Genomic DNA, 21,125 nt, shown 5'->3' with positions numbered 1-21,125 from the left:
ACTGAGCAGGGCTGTCTTCTTCTGTTACCACCCCTGGTCTAAGTTCTATCATTTTGCAGCCTGATGCTGGCAACAGTAACCTAGCTCTCTTCCCTGTACTTGCCTGGGTACCTCTGGTCTGTCTGCATGCTCAGCAGGCTTCCCATTGGCTGATATTTGGAACTGATATTGCCTACTACCTTCACACAACACACAGTCACAGAAATCTAACGCTTTCTGCATCCTGCACACGTGCATGCTTTACAGACCTTCTGCCAACACTACAGGACCCTCTTCATCCAGCCACCTGATGGTTTTGTCTCTGGCTTGTTTAACGCTTCCACCATGGCAAACACCTTTTCTGCTTCAAAAGCGCTTCATGTGTGCTGTACCCTTTCTCTTAGCGGGTAAATCCTAGTCCTCTCTTTCTTGAAAAACTGACTTACTGCTTGGGGCTTCCCTCCACCCCCGTGGTATCTCTTAGAGATGTCTCATGTCTGACAAGTCCCCCACACCCCAATTAGAGTCTGTTTTGCTTAAGACCCTGTTTGTGCTCTTTAATGGTATTTGCGATCACAAGCTTCTATTATTGTTTTGCTGTAGCTGAGCTACCCAATAAAGATCTTTCTCATTGGTCTGTGAAAAAGTTTTTTTTTTTTTCCTCACTACAGACTGTAGGGATCAAAAGAATCAAATAAACGCACTGAGTAAATGAATAGCCATACAGAATAGGAGGCACCTCATGTCCACGACAAGGTCTGTTTCTTAGGGCCAATATAGAGAGGTTTGGGTATCTGGGGACAAGATTCAATTTGTAGAAGAGAAAGCCTGGAGAAAGCCACCTCAGAGCAGGGGGTGGGGGTTGTTTCAGATACTGGGGACAGTGACTAGCTATTCACTGCTCACTGTTCATTCAAGCTGCCCTAGATATCTTGGTTACTGGTGGGATTTTGGGCAGTTGGGTGACCTAGAGTTCATCCAAGCTTCAAGTTGCACATCTCTTTACCAAAGGTTCAGGATTCCCACATGGTCAGGGTAGGGCCGGGGATGCGGCAAAAGAGAAAACTGCAGGAAGTTTCCAGCGAACCTTGGGTTTCTTCGCCATCACTGAAAGACTTGTCCAGAAGTCACACCCCTTACCTGAGCCTCCAGCTTCTCAGCTCATCTCTGTGCCCCTAAGCTGGTATCTCAAGGCGGACCCTGAGCGCTGCCCTCCCTCTCCTGGCTGTGCGTCGGTCCCTCCCTTCCCCTGACTCCCACCCGGCCTCCCCGCCCCCTCCTTCCCCTCCCTCGGAGCCCAGGCCCAGGAATCCCACGCCCTTTGCAGTACAGGAGCTCGGACGAGCCCAGGGAAGCCTCTGGTCGCCAATCACCGAGCGGAGGAGAGGCGGGCGCTAGGCTCGGGTGCGCTAGGGGAGCCAGCTGGCGCTGCTCTGCGTGAGCCGCAGACAATCACCCCTACACCGACACGCGCGCAGCAGACCCGCGGGCATCACCGACAGAGCTTCCCTACCACGGGCGCTGCAGACCGGGCTCTGGGAGACCCCTGTACCCCCAAAGCGTCGCAGGCTCTCGCGGCCGGATCAGGGAAGAGGCTCACAGGCTCCAGCGCTGCCATGTGAGCTGCAGCGGCGACTCGCACCTGGCGCCGCACCTGGGGCTCCGCGGCCCTCGGGGACAATGCGCGCCTCCAGCAGTCACCGCGTCCGCACCTGACCATGGAGTGCGCCCTCCTGTTCGCGTGCGCCCTCCGGGCCGCTGGTCCCGGGCCGCCGTGGGGCCCCGCGGGACTACGGCGTCTGGCCAAGGCAGGTGCCACCACCGAGGGGCGCGCCGCACAGCCGGGACCTGGGAGGCATCCGACCCGCGGCGCTGCTCACACACGGGTGTCACCTTTTTCTCTCTTGCAGGCGCTCCAGCTGTGCTGCCTCTGCTGTGCTTCGGTGGCCGTCGCCTTAGCCAGTGACAGCAGCAGCGGTGGCAGCGGATTAAATGATGGTTCGTATTTGCTCTCTCTCTCTCTCTCTCTCTCTCTCTCTCTCTCTCTCTCTCTCTCTCTCTCTCTCTCCCACCATCCCTCAAGGGCTTCCCCCACCCCTCACACTCTGTCCCCTTTGTGTTCAAGAGAGAAAAATGTTAGAAAAGGTGCACCTCCTAACCTGGCAGGTGTGTGCTGTCCGAAAAAAAAAAAAAAAAGTTCCCTAGTTGGAGAGGAGAAACGTGGCAAGGTCTGTGAAGTTATCAGAAAAATCAATGCCTCAAGCTGCGAGTCACATAGATGAGAAAACAATTTCCCTCCTTCACAGATGGCTTGTTAAGAAAAATAATCCACACTTAAGTAAGAAATTAGAAAGGAAGTGGGCACCAAGTAGGGAACTGATAAAAAGGCTCCTTCGTTTCCTTCCTCCCCTGGGAAAGCCACAGAAACTAACTCTAGTTGAGGCTGAGAGGGGGTGACACACACCCCCCCCCCGTTTCCCCTCCTGCCGCTTTCGTCCTTCCCTTCTTTCTTCACTGACATTGTACCATGGACATCCAAAGATGCCTTTTGGTGGAAAGCGCTAGCACAAGGTGTTTTAAGTCCTTTTTTCTGTCTCTTAAATCGTCGTCCCCCCTGTCTCGTTTCAAAGGTCCAGAGTACACTCGACCTTTTCTCATTTATTAACTTTGCGATACTCCCAGAGGGGGAAACCCTTGTTTCCAGCGTTTCCCACCAGCTGCAGAAGAACAATTCATGTTTGCTCTTTAGCAAGACTTTACTGGCCAACATGGATTTCTCTGGATTCTAAATTGTCATCTTTGTAGGATTGAGTCCTCTTGTCCAGATGCAAGGAGGCATTCTGGGACTGGAAGGTGCTAGAATTAGGGACAAAGGCTTGCAGAGAATGGGTAGTGAGAGGACAAGAGACCCAGCAGCACACTCTCGTGTGAAATTTACCTTTTGTCCACTCAGAGTCTGTCAGAAGTTTCTAAAACTTCCCTCCTATTCACCAGGATCTAATGGCCAGCACGCCCTTCTCTTCCAAGCATGGCCTATAAGGACTTACTTGTTTTGTTTTTGGAGACAGGATCTTATGTAGTCTAGCTACAGAGAAGATGACCTTGACCTTAGGATCCTCCTTCCCCCACTCCCTAATGCTGGTTTCACAGGAATGTCCAACACACCTGGTTTATATAGTAGTGAGGATTGAACCCAGAGCCTCGTGCATGTTGGTTGGTCAAGAACTCACCCACTGAGCTACATTTCCCAGCCCCTGTTAGCACCTGAACTGACACAGCACATCATTCTTTACAAGGGACCTCTCACTGGCCCCTTTCCCAAACAGGACTGAATGGAAACAAACTTGTAGCAGGTGTCTGGGGTGGGTAGGGGATAAGGGGTTGGGATGGCTGGCTAACACTCCCTGGTAAGGGTAGGTGGAGTTTCAGATGGCTGTGCACAAGGAGGTAAGAAACACACACTGTAGAAACTGTCTGGAACATATTTTGGAAATGACTATTATGTAGTCAGCTCTGACTCTGGTAGATGGAGAAAATAAGTCTTCTCTTTAAAAAAAAAAAAAAAAAAAAGGAAGGAAGGCTGGCTTTAATCAAAAGCTACATACCTGCAGAGCAACATATCAGGAATTTTTGAGAACTAAAATGTGTCCTGCTCAATTTTAAGGGAAACACATTTTTCCTTTTATTTTCTGAAAAATTTGTCAATGATAGGGTATTTCTAGTTTAAAAGAAGAGAGGGTGAAAAGAGCCATAAAAGAGTTGATTACACCTTAAAAACTCACAAATGGTCCAGAAAGAAACAAGGCATATTGTAAGATTGGGGTTTCTTTGCTAATGTCAGCCTAATTAGAATATTGTGTATTGATCCCTATAGACTGTAAGACTTCCTGATTCCTTAGCATCTCCTAAATGATGTTTCAATTCATTATTGTTGACTGTTCAGGGAAGGAAAATTTCTTCTCTCTCTCTCTCTCTCTTTTTCCTTTTCTCTTCTGGGAGCCAAGGACCCAAGTGACTCAAACATGCCTCTTAGTTGTTCGGAATCTTTCTAAACACTTTCCAAATTAGTTTCCCATTCTGTGCCTCGAAAGTGGAAACCCAGAACTTTTTTTTTTTTTTTTTAATGTGCACAGGGCATGCTCCACATCATCTTCTGGGACGATGCTTTTCAATTCCAATGTTTTGTGAAAGAAAGCAGTGTACTGACTCCGCTCTTTCCCACAGCAAATTATTTCCTAGCTGTCCAGCCTCCCCACCCCCACCCCCAGATCATACAGCAATTAGTGCTGCTCAGGGGAGCCAGGGGGAAGGCATTTTTAAACATGCCTTTCCAGGTGTCCCTGATCCGCCACACCCCCTCCAACATGTCTGAGCAGTTTAAAACATCAACCTCTATCTAGGATGCTTCTGAAGGCTTGGAGGCGGGTTTCTGCCTAGGTTGTGCTTTAGGCCTCAGATTAAACAGGAGAGTCCCCAGTGGAAGCTGCTTGAAACTGTAAAGGAGATCCAAGTGTTGGCATCCTGTTCTCATGTGTAGTAGCAGTGGGAGAGAGAGTTGACTGCCCCTTGTTAATGAGCCCAGGAATCATCAGAAGCTGCATACTTTGTGAGTTATTTGTGGTTTGAACTCTGCCAGAAAGGTTTCCATCCCCAGTTCAACCTAAACAAAACTAACAATCTCCCAGAAGAAAAACTCCCACTTACTAATCTTTGTGGCTATATATTGATTAAATTTTGTCGATAATAATATAAATAATAATAATAATAATAATAATAATAAACAATTACATACAGCTGTTCCATGGCTAATACATGAAGAGTCCCTGTATTTCTTTTCAGACTGAATATTGACCTTTCACCCAAATATCTTTGAAATTGATCAGAATTGCACTTAGCTTATAGGTTTAGGAGAATTTTCTTACATGCTAGACAAGTGCTTCACTACCGAGTCCCCTCCACAGCTGTAGCTGTATAGGAGTTTAGGTTGGCAGAGCCCTGGTGGCACAGAATGCAGTGCACACCAGCCTCTCTGACTTCTCTTCGCTATTAGGTGCATGGAACAAGGTTTTTTTGTGGGCTTTGGGGCAGCCTGCTGGAAACTGACCCCTTGGCATCGTGGGCCCTGGGTGCTGACAGCCTAATTTTTCCATTACAGATTACGTCTTTGTCACGCCGGTAGAAGTGGACTCGGGCGGGTCATATATCTCACACGACATTTTGCACAACAGGAAAAGGCGTTCGGCACACGGTGCCAGCAGCTGCCTGCACTACCGCTTTTCAGCATTTGGACAGGATCTACACTTAGAGCTTAAGCCCTCGGCGATCTTGAGCAGCCACTTTATAGTCCAGGTACTTGGAAAGGACGGTGCTTCAGAGACTCGGGAGCCTGAGGTGCAACAGTGTTTGTATCAGGGATTTATCAGAAATGACAGTTCGTCCTCTGTTGCTGTGTCTACGTGTGCCGGCTTGGTAAGTCTGCCTCAGTCTAATGGAGCTCACGCTTTTCGTGTTTTGTGTAACTTGAATGAACAGATGTCTGCAGCATTAAGCTCTCTTCCAGCCAACTCCACACATTCACACTGTCAGCTTTGATACGTATAATATTCTCAATTGAATTAATCTAATCTGCTCTCTGAAAAAAAAAGAAAATATAATAGAACTTTAATGAGCATTTAGAGCATTCTTTTGATGTTTAATGGCCTGGACCCTTTCATTCTCCATGTTTGAGACGATCCCCAAGGAAATTAATTTGATGGATGCCATTCGCTTTGCAAAGTCTTGGGAGACCAAGAATTCTATAAATCTAACAGGCTACATGCGTCTCCATTGCTTTGAAAGGGGAAAACTGCATTTCAATCTAAAATTGCACTCAGCAGCCAGAGTTAACCTACCTTCAACTTGATGGAATGGGGACTCTTTTGTTTTTCTTCTAAAAATCTTTTGGTGGTGCACTGCTTACAGAAAGCATCCTCTTAGAATATGGGGCGGTGTGTGTGGACTAGCAGGATAAATTCGGTACCCAGGGAGCCAGGCCTTTTTAAAGCACTTGGGACAAGCATGATTTCCTTTTTGTATAATCTTTCTATGTCAAACACCAGGCCAAGAATATCCATGTAAACGATACTCAGAATCCAATCAAATATACAAGGCAGTAAATGGCATCCTAGGCTTTCATTTCATGTCTCATTGAAAGAAACATCTCAGACTGACAGCAGAGTTGGTATTAGAGACACATGGTGATCATGCTGTGGCATGGCCAGAAGATGGAACATATGAGAAAACCCAATTGGGAGTTTTTGGGGGGTGTCCATGTGGGATACAGCTTGCCTAAGCAAGAGGTGTGGTTTGGGGTGTGGACTGGGAGTGAATGAGGGCTCCTCTATTCTTCACTGGTTAAGATTTTTCAGTAACAACTTTTTTTCCATAGTGTTGTCCTGAAATTCAGCCAAAACCATAACCACAGTCACTATATTCTTTAGTGTATTTAAATTACAAAATAAAACAATGATTTAGCAATTCCCAACTAATCTAGATTCATTTGAATGATGACTGGCTCATCAGATCCCTATGCATTATGACATGGTTGCACACATACATGTGTGCTCACACATGCATGGACACATAGTTTTTTGTTTGTTTATTTTATTGTAATGAGTCTTCTGCTGTTTTTGCACAGTTTCCTTGTGTTTCCCTCTCTCTGCCTGTTTCAATTTCTGAAAGTCTTCAAAGATTACGCATTCCATCACAGAGCCTTAGACTATCTCATTCCAAACATTCATACAATTAACAGCAGTAAACTCAGGTTCCCATTGTCAAACCAGCACCAACTAGTAGGGTTCTCCTCGTACCTTAGTTTCCTCATCTCTAAAACGGGTAGTATGGCCTGTGAATTGGCTCAGTAGGTAAAGATGCTTGCCACCAAGCCTCATCACCTGAGTTCAATCCCTGGCACACACTTAATGGAAGAAGAGAACCAACTCCTCTGACCTCTGCATGCATGCTGTGGCACACACAAACCCACACACATATACCATCTATAAAAAATAAATAAAAACTGAAAATGTAATAGAAGTAGTAATAACTGGAGAGATTTCACCCCAGGCCTATTGAGAGAAAAAAATTTATGTGTGAAGTCCTCTAGCTTTTCTCATTTTTACAAAATGTAACCTCCATATTCAGTACTCAGAATTCTGCTCTTTCTGGGTGGTAGGGATTCTGATCAGTTATCTCAATAATAGACATCAGGTGATCTTTCGGGAACAAATTATCATCTAAGGCAGAAGAATGAAATGGGTTAAAATTTTCCCCCTTTCACAAGTGTGAAAGAAGCAACTGACATTGAGGTCTGCCCTGTGGAAGGCACAGGTTGTCCTTACTTTTCAACAAGTCAGGTGTATGGACTTAGTTACCTTGACATCATTGGACCTTGGTTGGCTCTCATCAGCAAAGTGAGATGACTTCTGAGATCATTACAATCTCCAGGCATCAGATTCCGGTGATCTAATTTATTGACCCTGGTAGAGCCTCTTAGGTAAGAGGTGGGGAACAATCAAATTTATTTATCATAAGTTTGCTACCATCCCTGTCCCATTCCCCCACCAAACACCTGTGCAATTCTTAAACTCCACACAGTAAGAAACAAGATGAGAGAGGATGGAATGCTCACTGGCAAGTGGTGACCCTGATCCATATTAATTTTGTAACCTGTGTTGAAGGGTAATATCTGCATAGAAATGTTAAAATGTACATATAGAAAAACACAAAGACTAAAGATATAACTTGATTAATATTCACAAAGTTTATATCCATATTTGTAAGCCTAGATCAAACAGGACATTGTTAGTGCCCCCAAGAAGGTCCTCAGTTGTTCCTGCCTTCGTTACTGTCCACATGAGGTGACCATTTTGTCCTAACAAATTATGTGATTTATTTAGGCTTATTGAAAATTGTTCCTTAAATAGAATCATAATATACTTCCAGGTGTGAGGACCCCATAATGGTTGGTTTGTTTGCTTGTTTTTGTTGTTGTTGTTCTCATTCTGTGGGACAGATACCCAAGAGTAAAGTAGCTGTATCCAGGTAGGCAGAGGTGAAGCTTTAGCAGGTGTTGTGAATCAACTTTTCAAGATGGCGGTGCCAATCTACACTTAATAGTATGTGGGGAAGTTCTGGATGCTTCCTATTCCCACCAATACTTGACACTGTCTGCTTTTTCCATCTTAGTCATTTTGCAGGTGTGAATCAGATGCCACATTGTAATTTGCATCTTTCTGATGGTTAACGAGTGAAGCACCACCTTTAGGTGTATTGGCTATTTATATGTTTTCTTTAATGTTCTCTTTGCTGTATATAGACAAGATATATAATGCATGTTTTCAACTTAAATAGTGATGTGTGTTCCTTTCTCAGTGGAGAGAAACAAGGGTTCTAAGCAAAACACCCTTACTAGCTCAGTACCCTCTTTACTGTGGCTATCAAACTCTGATATCATCTCTTTGGTTTTGAAAAAGCACGTTATGTGAAAACCTTTAAAGGTACCACATTGAGAGGGCAGTGAGAGATGAGGATAAAGAAAATGGCCATGTCTTCCCTCTTCTCGATACCTACAGACACTATGGAGTATCTTTGGTCAAGAGGGAGGCTCATAACTCCCCTAAGCTTAGTTGACAGCAACAGTGATGGATTCTGACCATTGTAGGTGATCCAAGGGGTCAGCAGATGGACTTGTGTCTTATAGGCTTGTTGGAGTGACTGGTCAGAAAGTTAACATGCCAGAGGATATGGCCGTTCTTCATCAATTGATCCAGACACTGATAGGAGATGAATGACACTGTGCGACGTGAAGCTTCATGGCAAGCTTCTGTCTGGGGTCTCTTTAAGAGTAGGTCTAGACTGTTGGCTTCGGGATCCCTTTAGATGGGATAGCCATCTCCCAGTGTGCTTGCAGAATGTATTAGGAAAGTAATCAGTCACCTTTAAATGATCTGGCAAAGTGCCAGCAGGAAAGCGAGCTTCTACCTAGACTGTTAGGGAAACCTCAGAAGAAAACATGAAGGGTAGTAAGATTATAGTAGTAAAATACATGTAGTCCTCTTGTAGGCAGGAAGGTGGGCATACACACTCCAGCTGGAATTTTTCTAGCAGGGGGTTTCCCTGAATAATTCAAAATTACCCAGTGCTTAAAATATTTCTAATACTTTCTTGGAATGTACAGCTACCATGCCAAGCCAACAGAATTCACTTTAAGGAGTTCATGGGGGTTGTTCCCTTACTTTAAATAATTCACAAAGCAGGAACAAGTGAATCTTGCCTGCCATTAAGTTTGCAGGTGATTCTTGGATTTTAATTCTGAATGTTTGTTCTGGGTCACGCCTGCCCGTTCCACCTGGTGACGTTAAACTTGGTGAGTGTATTTTGGACTTACAGCCTTTGTCACAGACTCATGGGCTCACATATTAACCTAGTCTTTAGCTAGTTCTGCCACATATGTCCTTTCTACTCTCTGAAGCCTCTACCCACTGCAGTGATGAGAAAGGTCGTGAGAAAACCCAAGGCTATTCACCTTGCTGTGAAACTGACCAACTCTGAATGTTCACCTGTGTTCTTTAATTCCATTTTCTGTTAGACTGTATATTTCTTCAAAGATTTTACTCTTTTAAAACATTCTACTTTAGGGATCTTTTTTGTTTTTTTTAAAAAAAAGTGTTGTGGGGAGGCTGGAGAGGTGGGAGGAGGGAAGAAGGGGGATCTGTGATTGGTATGTAAAATGAATAAAAAATTCTTAATTTAAAAAAAAGAAAAAAGTGAGTTGGTAGAGTATGATGAGCTTTGTCTGACATGCTAAAATTTTGGATCCCTTTTCTTCCAACTGGGATTTGGCCCCAGAAATGTATAATTTTCTGAATGATTTTGGTGTATTTAGTATTTGAGAACTAGTTACTGTCAACACTTGTGTTTGGGGCTGTATGGGAAAGCTACATGAACTCATTGATTCTGTCATCACTTCTGCCATGGTAGACACCGTTCTGATCACAGATGGTAAAGCTGTGAATGAGAAGAACACACACCCCATTAACACACTGACAGAAGTGTCTAACCTTTTATTTAAAAACAAGATTTATGTTTATTTTATGTGTATTGAGTTTGAACCTGCACACATGTATGTATACTGTGTGCATGCAGTGCCCAAAGAGGACAGAAGATCATGTTGGCTCCCCTAGAACGGAATTACAGGGAGTTGTGAGTCACAATGTGGTGCTGGGAACCAAGCCCAGGTCTTCTGAAATAGTAGCAAGTATTCTTAACAGTTATCTATTGCTGAGCCATCTCTCCAGGCTAGTGTCTAATGTTTTTGACATTGTAATAAGACATTGTCATCTACAAAGTCCATGGTTGACATGTATCCAGTTCTCTCTCTCTCTCTCTCTCTCTCTCTCTCTCTCTCTCTCTCTCTCTCTCTCCACACACACACACACACACACACACACACACACACCCTAATATGTTAAGTAAGTTTAGGATTCATAGCTATGCTTGGCTATAAATAGCCCATGGGCTGTAGATTAGACACACCTGCAAGAGAAACAGCAACAGGACTCTTAGACCTAAAAATTCCCATCTTAATCTGAACTAAGCTGTGGCTCAGCAGAGTTCAGGAGCAAAGAGGCCACAAGCTAGAGCTTCAGAAAAGGGAGAGGCTGGGTAAGGTAGCACCAGACACCACCCCTCAGCACTACCGCGTGCATGAGCACGTCAGTGAGTCAGAAAGTCCTGCATCACCTGTAACTCTTTAATTCCCTTTAAACTTAGACTTTCTCCAGCATGTTTGGTCATGGTTTTTTCTCCCTTTTGAAGAACATCTCTGCATAGGTTCATGGTGACAAGACCATAGTACTATCCTCAATTCTGTATTGTATTCTAAGTGTGAAAAAATTCCCATATCCCTCTAGGGATAAGAGTTTCACGGTCACTAGGCTTAAAGAGAGTTAAGCATGCAGGCTGTCCACATATTTATTATGTAGCTGAGGATGACCTTGAACTTTTGATCCTTTTGCCCCCACTTCCTGAGTGCTGAAATACCAGAAGACACCATCATGTCTGGTTTTATGTAGTGTCGGGGATTAAGCTCAGGGCTTTGTGCATGCTAGGCAGGTAGGTACTCTATCAATTGAGTGCTATATCCAGAGCCATTTCACCTCTTCACATGAGCCTCATGTGTGCCTGAGTGTGTGCTGAGTGTGTGTGTGTGTGTGTGTGTGTGTGTGTGTGTGTGTGTGAGAGAGAGAGAGAGAGAGAGAGAGAGAGAGAGAGAGAGAGAGAGAGAGAGAGAGAGAGAATGTCTCATGTGGCCCAGGCTGTGTGTAACTGTTACATCCTGTGTAACTGACCATTTAATATCTTTTAATACATTAGCATGTATTTTCTATCTCTAAAAGATGGAGTCAATACTGGCCTGACCAATCTGTTTTAAAACTGTACTTCTGGTTGATACCTTACACCAAGATTCCCTGTTTTGCTGTAAAGAACAACTGCTGGGCCTAAGGTCATTTTGCACTTATTGGTACCCGACCTTTCAGATGCCCATGGTTTGTTCTGCCTGGAGAAATACACTTTTGCTTAATAAACTCAATCTAGACCAAGCTCTATTCTTCACATGGCTACCAAGTGGAAACATAACACACACACAAGCAGTCACTGACCTTGCAGGTCTGCTCAGCTCTACAGTGCATGGGTCTGCTGACGTGTGATAATCTCTGCAAAGACCAGCTGACCACAGGGAAGGCTGCTTTGCTGTTGCCGCTAAACCTTCTGTCTGGTGTTGGCTCATTGTCCTGGCTCCTCACTCTACCCGAGGCTCCCAGCAGAGTGGGTACCACAGCCAGGGCGGGCTGAAGAATCCCTTCTAGCCTGGATTCCCCATGCACCATCCAACTTTGTCGCTTGCTTTCTTTCGCTTTCTCTTTCCTTTGTCTACTCCATGGCTTGCTGCCCTGATGTCCCATTGTGTCTTTTCTTCAGTGGTGGCCTTTGCAGCCTGTGATTGCTGCGGTGACCATTCTCAGGAGAGCCTGGGTCCCTGCGAGGAGCTTTCGAAGCCATTGGATTTGAATAGGCGGTAGGGAGCTTTGATGTCTCCTTTTCAAAAGTATTTTATAACTCGGAAAGCTGTCACTGAGTTGTCTGTCGCTGGTCACTGCCTGCCGCGTCAACTTTAGAAAGCCAATTTCCATTCATAAAAGGGCTGAAGTTAAATGCCCTTAGCCTGTGGCTCTGCTGCTTTGTGGGGCCTTGTTAGCTAGCAGGGGTTGTTGAATTACATCTACCCCCTTGGAACGTCATGGTCACTTGAGAGGATCATGTGAAATTACAGATTAGGCTGGATTGTATTTACATGTTTTTTAATATAGGCTGGCTCAAATCAAAGATGTTTTCTTAGGCTATTATTCAATTCATCAAGGGTAAAAGGACCCTTTTATTTTCTTGGCTTCTCTCCTCTGTGCTCTCCTAAGACATGATTTGTGAAGAGAATTATTTGCTTTTAACAACGCTTTGAGCAAAAGGCCAAGCTAAATTAAAAAAAAAAAAAATTTCCAAAGACTAAAGTTTTTGCCAGAGAGTTGGACTCCAAAGTAGCTAAGGCAAGCCTGAGGGGTCCCTCATGAGAGCTGGAAGGGCCCAGACTCCCTCTGTGCTACCTGCCTGTCATAATATGGCCACTAAGTACCATTCCTTCTGGATCATTCTGTCGGCCATATTTGACTCCAGGGTCCTTGGCTGGGCATCCTGGATATCCCGGTATCCTGAGTTTGCTTCCTGAGGCCTCGGGTTTTTCATGTGTTCAGTGGAAATGGCCGCTGGCAGAGGGTGAGGGAGACTGGGACTAAGTGCTGAAATTGTCACACAGTAGCTGATCCCTGCTTGATTGTTGACTTTGAACTAGGAGGTGGTCTGGGCAGGAAATGGCCATTGAACTCTTTTCCCCCTGTCCTGAAGCCTTTCCAGGCAGGCCTGTAAGAACAGGAAAAGAATTTCTTTGGTATTGGCAATCCTCTTGTGAAGGTTGGGGGTCTTGTTGGGAAAGGAAACATTTTCTCAAGTAAGAAAATAATAGAAGAAGAAAGATGGCTGAGATGTGGGTTAGGAGGAGGAAGGGGATCAACATGTAGATCACAGGTTTCTCTCTTCAGACTCTGAAGAGCCAGCTCTTCCTTACACAACCAGGTACATCCCTCACCCACTGTGGGCTTGACTTCCTCACTGTAAGGTGAAGGTGTGGATAGGACCTTGCTTGTGGGGCTTACAAATATGTGGTCACAAGAAACACCCTGTATGGATGTCCATGACAGTTCCCCCTGGATGATCAAGTTCCCTAACCTAAAAATCAGTTCTGTTAAGATCCCAAAATTTCTGAGTGCCATCATGATGCTACACTTCAGTACAAAAGCTGAAAGTTACCAGTCAGCACCCATTGGGGCCAATTTTGAGACTGTCTGCTTTATTCAATGTGAACACCCAGGTCATATACAGAGTCAGCAGGTTATTCAGAAGTAGGACCTGAACCACTGTATTTACTTTTCCATGTCGTTTTTAAGTGCCTAGTTAAAAGAGAGAGAGGGGATGGGGAGGGAGGGAGGGAGAGGGGGAGAGAGAAAGAGAGAGAGAGAGAGAGAGAGAGAGAGAGAGAGAGAGAAATTGTCACTTTAGATCTTAAATGCTCGTGTGCTGACTGGCACTTAAATATAGAAGCCTACTGCTTGCTGTATCTTCCTTTCAACAGCCTGAGTGCAAGTGCTTTTCCGAATGAAATGTTTGCAATAATAATCATTACTATACAGCAATTATTAGAATATTAGAACAAGTGGCGTATACTTTATCTGAACTGCTTGGGACTGCAGTGTTTAGGACATTTTATCTCAAACTACATATATTGATACATGATATAATATATTCTGTGTGTGTGAGTGTGTGTGTGTGTGTGTGTGTGTAATATTAGTTACTTTTCTACTGCTGTGATAAAATTACCATAATCAACTCCACTTATAGAAGGAAAGGTTTATTTGGACTCTTGGTTCTAGAGAGATAAGCGTCTATCATAACAGGGAACCATGGCAGCAGGCAGCACACACGGCAGCTGGAGCAGCTAAGAGCTCACATCTTGAACTGCAAGCAGAAAGGCTGAACTAGGAATGGCTTGAGGCTTTGAAAATTCAAAGCCCACTCCCAGTGATGTGCTCCCTCCAGCTGGACCACATCTCCTAAACCTACCCAATAGCACCACCAATGGGGACTAAGTGTACCCAAGACTATGAGGGATATCTCATTCAAACTACCATATATACACACATTTAATTATATGCACACTCAACACATATGTATAGACACATGTGTATATGTATGCTTATGTACATAAATGTGTGTGTTTCTGGAATGGTTCAAATTTATCCTTTCTGTCCTTTTCCCATTCATTTTTTCCCCTAGCTTGCTTTCTTTTCCTCCATCCTTCCCCATCTCCATTCTCTCTTCCCATTTTTATCCTCTTTTTCCATCTCCCTCCCTCTTTCCTTCTTTCCCACTAGGATTGCTAGCATTCAGCAAAGGTGAGCCTGAACCATCCAGCGATGTAATCACATCCTCTTCCATTATTCTCTTAACTATACCTTCCTCTTCCTGGCTTCCTTCTGCAAACAGAGCCTCCTGAGTTCCAGGTGATTCAGACATTTCCTTGGGTTCATGACTTAGTCATTTCATCTGACTTATCCATCCCTAATGCCACAGATGTGTCATGGCTAAGAACAAGTGTGTGGGGTTCTAGGCTTTATTTGCCTTCACCTGTCTGTAAGACTTGAGGTGTCATTGAATTAATGGCTCTGTTCATCAGAACAAGAACAAAACAAGCCGGGGCGGTGGTGGTGCACGCCTTTAATCCCAGCACTCGGGAGGCAGAGCCAGGCAGATCTCTGTGAGTTCGAGGCCAACCTGGGCTACCAAGTGAGTCCCAGGAAAGGCGCAAAGCTACACAAAGAAACCCTGTCTCAAAAAATCAAAAAAAAAAAAAAAAAAAGAACAAAATGAAAACAAAACTCCTCCTCTTTTTCTTTATATGTTCATGGGTGGATTAATGCAGAGAGGATGGATGATCTAGAGTGAAGTGAACTAAGGGCTTGACAGGTACCAGTTTGAATCTCTACATCAACTCTGTTACCCTGTATGTGCTATAAATTTATTGTGTGGGGAGAGCGTTGTATTCATTAGCACTTGTATTGAGGTATCCTTGTCATGGTAGTCACAGTTAGGTTTTTAAAAATGCCTGCCTTTGGAGTTATTTTTTTTTTTTATTTTGGTCATTTTCACCCCTCCCCAACTCCTCCAAGATCCCTTCCCACCCGAGCTAGTGTCATCTTACATAAACAGAAATCCAGGCCAATTTGTGCTGCCCCAAATACTCTCAGGTGTGGGGCCATCCCTTGAATGTGAGCCAGCTACCATGGGCCACATACTTTGCAGCTCTCAGTTCTCCCTCACTTGGCAGTTATCAGTTGCCAATAGCTTCTCAGCTAGAGGTTGGACTTCATGCTGACCTCTCTCCTCCACCTGGGTGTTTTGTCTGGCTTGAGCTTGCACAGGTCATTTTCATGCTGTCTAGTGTTGTGGGTTCATATATGTCCTGTTGTGTCCAGAAAGCATCATTTCATTCCTCTGGCTCTTTCTACACTCTTCTTTGGAGATGATCCCCAAGCCCTGGTTAATATGCTTATATCTGTTCTGATTTTTTTGTCTTTTTTTGTTTTTTGCTGTTGCTATAAAATATGCATGTATCTGCAAGTCTCTCAGTTGCATTCAAAACTGTATTTTATTGAGGGGGGTAGGGCAGAAAGCTCCCTTCCTTGTGAAATGCTGACCTATCAGATACAGGATATTAGTTATGGCCAGGGATTTATATTCTTTTATCAGCATGTGTCCCCAAGTGTCACTGTCACTATCACCTTAATTGTCCAAGCTGCAAAGCTGCCGAGAACTCACTTCCTCTGGTTTTGCATGGGTCCAAGACAGTGGCTTCAAAGAGCTCCCACCAGCAGAACATATGTGCTGGAAAACTGCATGGTTTCCCACCATAGGCAATAAACAATTCAAGAGAAAATGGCGCTGATTAAATCTTGAAGTCCAAATATAAACAGGCCTAATGATAGTACTACACATTAAGGCTTTCATGACCAAAAATATTTGTTTGGAGTTCATACACAACACTGTCTACAAACCCAGGAGTTTGGTTACATCAAGTTACTCCCAGGAAAGCTTGTTCCCACGGTTTTCTTAGCCTGTTGTAGAGCAGAATATACTCAAATGCTCTAATAGAGGTCTGGTGAGTGTTCTGCCTGGATAGTGTGGTCACCTCTCCTGAAGGGATGCCTTTGAAGTATCTAAGGATTTTACTTTCAGTAGAATTCTTTTGATTGCTTATTCATGCTAGTCAACTTTGAAATATTTGATCTGCCCCTTTTACCAGTGTCAGTCAAGGGGGCATGTCTTCTAATATAAATTAGATGTGGACATCACTAATTTATGAGGAGCCAGCTATGTGTACATCCTCCTTTGAGGGACGGCACTTGAAAGAGATTGAGATAAGCTGGTAAAGGGGTTTGTGTCTGCTGGCTTGCCAGGTTCTATAACAGAGTGGGCAGTGTCCTAAGGTCATCCCGTGATCCTGCAGTTCTTCATCCACATTTTGTATTTTACTTTACCATTACCAGGAGGCAGAGTAACTCAACGTTGATTTCTCTATGAGCAGATATGACCACACATTCTTTGTATTGTGGATAAGTCTGGGGGTCTGTTTTACGCATGCCAAAGATAGGATTGAAGTTAAATATTGCTTACTTGCCCTCTCATGTTATAGTATGTGAATACCCATCTCTGCAGCTTCTTAGGAGGTCTAGGTTTTGCAGCCATTGCTTTGCAGTAAAACTCACTGGCATAGGATGAATCCACTTCTTGTAAATGGGTTCCTTTTGTGTGTAAGATAAATACGAACCAATTGGTGTTCAACATGACATGTGTACCACTACCTTTTATCACTAGCAAAAGAAGCCCAGACCAGTCAGTGGATTTTAGTACAGACAGCTGGAAAATCATGAATGCTCATGTTCAGATACCCTTCCAGACCCACAGAAACAGAATTTTTTACGGATTCCACAGGTATTCCTGAAGCAAAGTCAAGTCTGAAAATCTCTGGTCTAGGTAAATACCACGGACTTCAGACATGCCAGCATCTCAGAAATAGCTTGTCTAACAGCTTAGGATGGCAGAAGGACATGTCAAAATTCTGGGAGATTTAGATGCCTGGCTTGATCTCTCACTCACTGGTAATGCGATTTTGAAGAAATGATTCTTTTGGATAACATTTGACTTTTAAAGTTTTTATTTTGTGTTAAAGATGTTGGGGAGGAAGGCTGTGCCCTGCACATGTGAGACTCAGAGGAAAACCTCAAATGTTGGACTTTAGTTTCCACCTTGAAACAGGATCTCTTGTTTTTTTTTTTTTTTTTTTTTTTTTATTCCTGTCTACACCAGGCTATCTGTCCCTCAAACTTCCATGAATTCCCCAGTCTCAGCTCCCTATCCCAGCAATAAAAGGGTTGCAGATGCATGTACTGCACAGATGCATGAACCCACTGTGGGTTCTGGGGATCTGAACTCAGGTCTTTATGCCTTACACACTGAGCCATCTCCCAGCCCTGACATTTGATTTTAAAACAGACTCACAAGAACTTGCAGAAATATTGCATGGAGATGCTGTGGGGGGAAACTGGACAATCTGGGAAAAGAGTTTACTTGCCTGTAAAGTGGCAACTTTGAAGGAAAAGAGGGCTGTTATATCAAAGGGCAAAAGTCCAGGAAGACCTCCCATATTCCTGGCCTCTGTTGTACATGTTTTCTCTCCCAGTGATGTGTTCTGTCACTGGATCTAGATGCTACAAGTATGAGCTTTTGCAGATGTAAGGTTCCAATTCAGTTGAACTTTACATGGGAGCATTCCAGGAAGGTCAATCCTTATCAAATAAGCCCTTGGAATCTGGGTCTAGTTGCGGACAGACATCATTGGGGCTCAGAGAAAGAAGGGCTTAACACATGAGGGATTCTCACTTGCAGGTTCTGGATATGTAAGGGGCCATGCCACATGCAGAGTCAGCTTCCAGGATGAGTGTGGACTGATAAATGGCAAGCAAATAGAAGCTCATTTTTGTTCCCCAAAAGAACTGAGTTCTGCCTACAGTCTGAAGAGCCTGGAAGTGGATTTCTTTAAAGAACAAAAGAATGTAGGTGGGACATACTGCACTTGGATTGGTAGAACTTTGAGTTGGTGACAGGGTGTCCATAAGCTGCTTCTTCACCATAATTTTTTTAGCAACAGTAGAATATAAATATAGAAGTCTCTGAGGCTTATTCTGGGACAGGTGTTCAGGCACAAAGGGAATCCCTTACCTTTTCAGTTTCATGGTCATCCTGGATCATCTGCCACCAACCCTGTGTAGCACATGAGATAGCACATATGATGGTTGGTCTAGAATGATTGTCAGCCTGATGAAATTTAGGATTACCTAGAAGACAAACCTTTGTGTGTGCTGAGAGGGAGTTTCCAGACAGGATCAACTGAGAAGGGAAGACCCACCATCAAAGTGGGTGGCATCATCCATTGATGACCTAGACATAAAAATTCTCAGGGGAAAACTGTGTGTCTGCCTGTATTCTCCATCTTCCACCAATAGCAAACAGTCTAGCTTGATCAGCCTTCTAACATGAACCCAAAACCAGTGACTCCCCAGTGATGTTTCTGGCTTTCAATGCAGATTCAGGGCTGTGGAAGAGCCTGTCATCATTGAGCAAGTTCTGAATTCTGTTTCTGTAATAAGTAGGTAACTATTGTTAGACTACTCAGTCCCTATAGTGTAAGCCAACCTAATGGTCCATTTTTATCATGTGTGTACACATATGCACACATACTGTTGGTTCTGTTCCTTTAGGGAACTCCACTTAATACCATGGATCTAAAAGAAGCAGACTTATTTAAATTACCTGGGGAATTGTGATAGTATAGATTCTCAATGGATGGCTAATGCTTTCTTTAGGAAGGAATATCTATGCTTCATAGGGCACCCAGGGGCATTTCAGGCCTCTACCTATTAAGCATAATTACCAACCCCAATTGTGCCACCCTGAATGTCTCATAGCCAAGAAGTTCCTGTGGGTCACAGTTTGATATAACACTAACACACAATGGCTTTGTTAAGAAAATACAAATTCGTGTAGAATTGTATTTTTGGAGTGTGCATGCTATTAATTTCAGCAAGATTAATGTTTTCATGCAGTTTGAAAATCCATCACCCAAGATACTTGATACCAGAAATGTCTCTGATTTTGTAGGGTTTTTTTATTTTATTTTTTATTTTTTTATTTTTTTTAGAATACTTGCATTGGCTTTACTGGCTAAGCACCTCTAGTCTGCAAATCCAAAACTCAAATTTGGCACATGTTTGAGCATCATAACCATGCTTTAAAAGTTTGATTATGAAACCAGTACCAGGTCTGTGAATAGTGCAGTGGAATGGGGGTTAGGGGACTGCTACTGCTGATACTGCATAGATAATGCAGGGGATCTGCTGAGAATGTGTGGATAGTCCAGGAAGATGAGGGAGCTGATGAGAGTGTATGGATAGTGCGGGGAGGTAGGGAGTGGTGGATTGGTTGGCAGCAGAAAAAAAATCTGGGAAATTTTTAATTGATGTGTATTTGTTTGTGAATTTCACATGATACCCCAGACTCCTGAAAACAATCAGATCTTTAAAGTAACAGAAGAATACTTATAATAAAAGTTATCTTTGCCTTCTTATGGGGAAGAGGGGCCTAATCATATGAATGTAAATTTAAAATGTGGATTCTATTTATACATTGGTAGTTTTCCCAAGATAAAATTAAATGTCCTCTGTATCCTCTTGACCAATGAGAATAGGACTATGGGCAGTTCTAGGAATGAGACAGGAATAGTCTCCTTGTTCCTTGAGTGTGTTCTTCCCTGATATCCTTGTGAGGCTGAATTATAACTTTCTATCTATTGCACGTAAGTGGGACTTGTATGCAGTTGTTTCTTTTGAGATATCTGTGGTACTTGGTGGGACTCAGAGCCCAGTTCATGCTTGTGCACAGACACACGGGATGACTTAATTTTTAAAGCTATATCATCCCATCCTTGCCAATGATGATATGCTGAAGCTTATGAAACTCACACCAGTGGTGATATACTGACATTTATGTAACTCATAGCATAGTCCAGTGATGATACACTGATGCTTATGTAACTCACAGCATAGTCTGAATTACTTCACTATTTTATAACTATGCGGGGTAAGAAAAGTCAAATTCTCTTTGACATTTCATTCCTGGTTGTCAATAGCTGACATTTCTCCCCTACCCCCAGCACTTCCTTTATCCCATCCATCCATCCATCCATCCATCCATCCATCCATCCATCCATCCTTCTCTAACCCAAAACATTAAATCGTAGCCATTGTGTATTTAATAGATAGTAGGTAATCCTTGGAATTTCCCTTCATAATAAGATATGGGCTTATAAAATTATGTTATTCCTAAGTTCTACAGCATTTTAATATGAAGGCAGAGTAGTGGTTTCATGAATTTAAACTCAACAGAAGTACGAAAAAAGAACATTAAAATAAATAAAATCTAATAAGAAAAAGTAGGGCAGATGAAACGGCCTAGTAGGCAAAGGTGTCTGCAGCCAAGCCTGGTAACCTGAGTTTAATACCTGGGACCCACAGGGCAGAAGGAGATAATGGACTCCCACACATTGTCTTATGACCTCCATACTTCCTCTGTGGCATGCACACACTTGCGCACACACACATTGGGTGGAGGTGACATTTCCCACAGTGACCTGTCGGGTCAGATATCCTTGACTATAATGATTGGTTTGCAGATACCCATGAAAACAGGATCTGAGATGATAAAATGAAACTCTGGGACAACCTTTGATAGCAAAGAGGAGAGAATGTAAACCCACAATTGCTGCAGCCATCTTGCTACCCGAAAATACGATCATCACAGTCCTAATGTCTGGTGATGCCTGACGTTAA

At 43.6% G+C, this 21,125-nt stretch overlaps 1 protein-coding gene across 2 annotated transcripts in view; it reads left to right on the top strand.

The window, feature by feature from the left end:
- Positions 1 to 1,283: 1,283 nt before the first annotated feature.
- Positions 1,284 to 21,125, top strand: part of Adamts18 (ADAM metallopeptidase with thrombospondin type 1 motif 18) — a 145,326-nt gene continuing 125,484 nt past the window's right edge. The window contains exons 1-2 of one of the 2 annotated variants that reach the window (XM_037206290.1): positions 1,284 to 1,977; positions 5,135 to 5,448. In XM_037206290.1, the coding sequence (XP_037062185.1) occupies positions 1,698 to 1,977; positions 5,135 to 5,448 (594 nt within the window). In that variant the 5' untranslated portion in view covers positions 1,284 to 1,697. The remainder of the gene's footprint in view (positions 1,978 to 5,134; positions 5,449 to 21,125) is intronic. The other variant, XM_028869781.2, reaches the window with a different exon arrangement.

Source organism: Peromyscus leucopus, chromosome 5 (assembly GCF_004664715.2).
Source record: "Peromyscus leucopus breed LL Stock chromosome 5, UCI_PerLeu_2.1, whole genome shotgun sequence".
Taxonomy (NCBI): domain Eukaryota; kingdom Metazoa; phylum Chordata; class Mammalia; order Rodentia; family Cricetidae; genus Peromyscus; species Peromyscus leucopus.
This window is presented reverse-complemented; position numbering and strand designations above follow the sequence as displayed.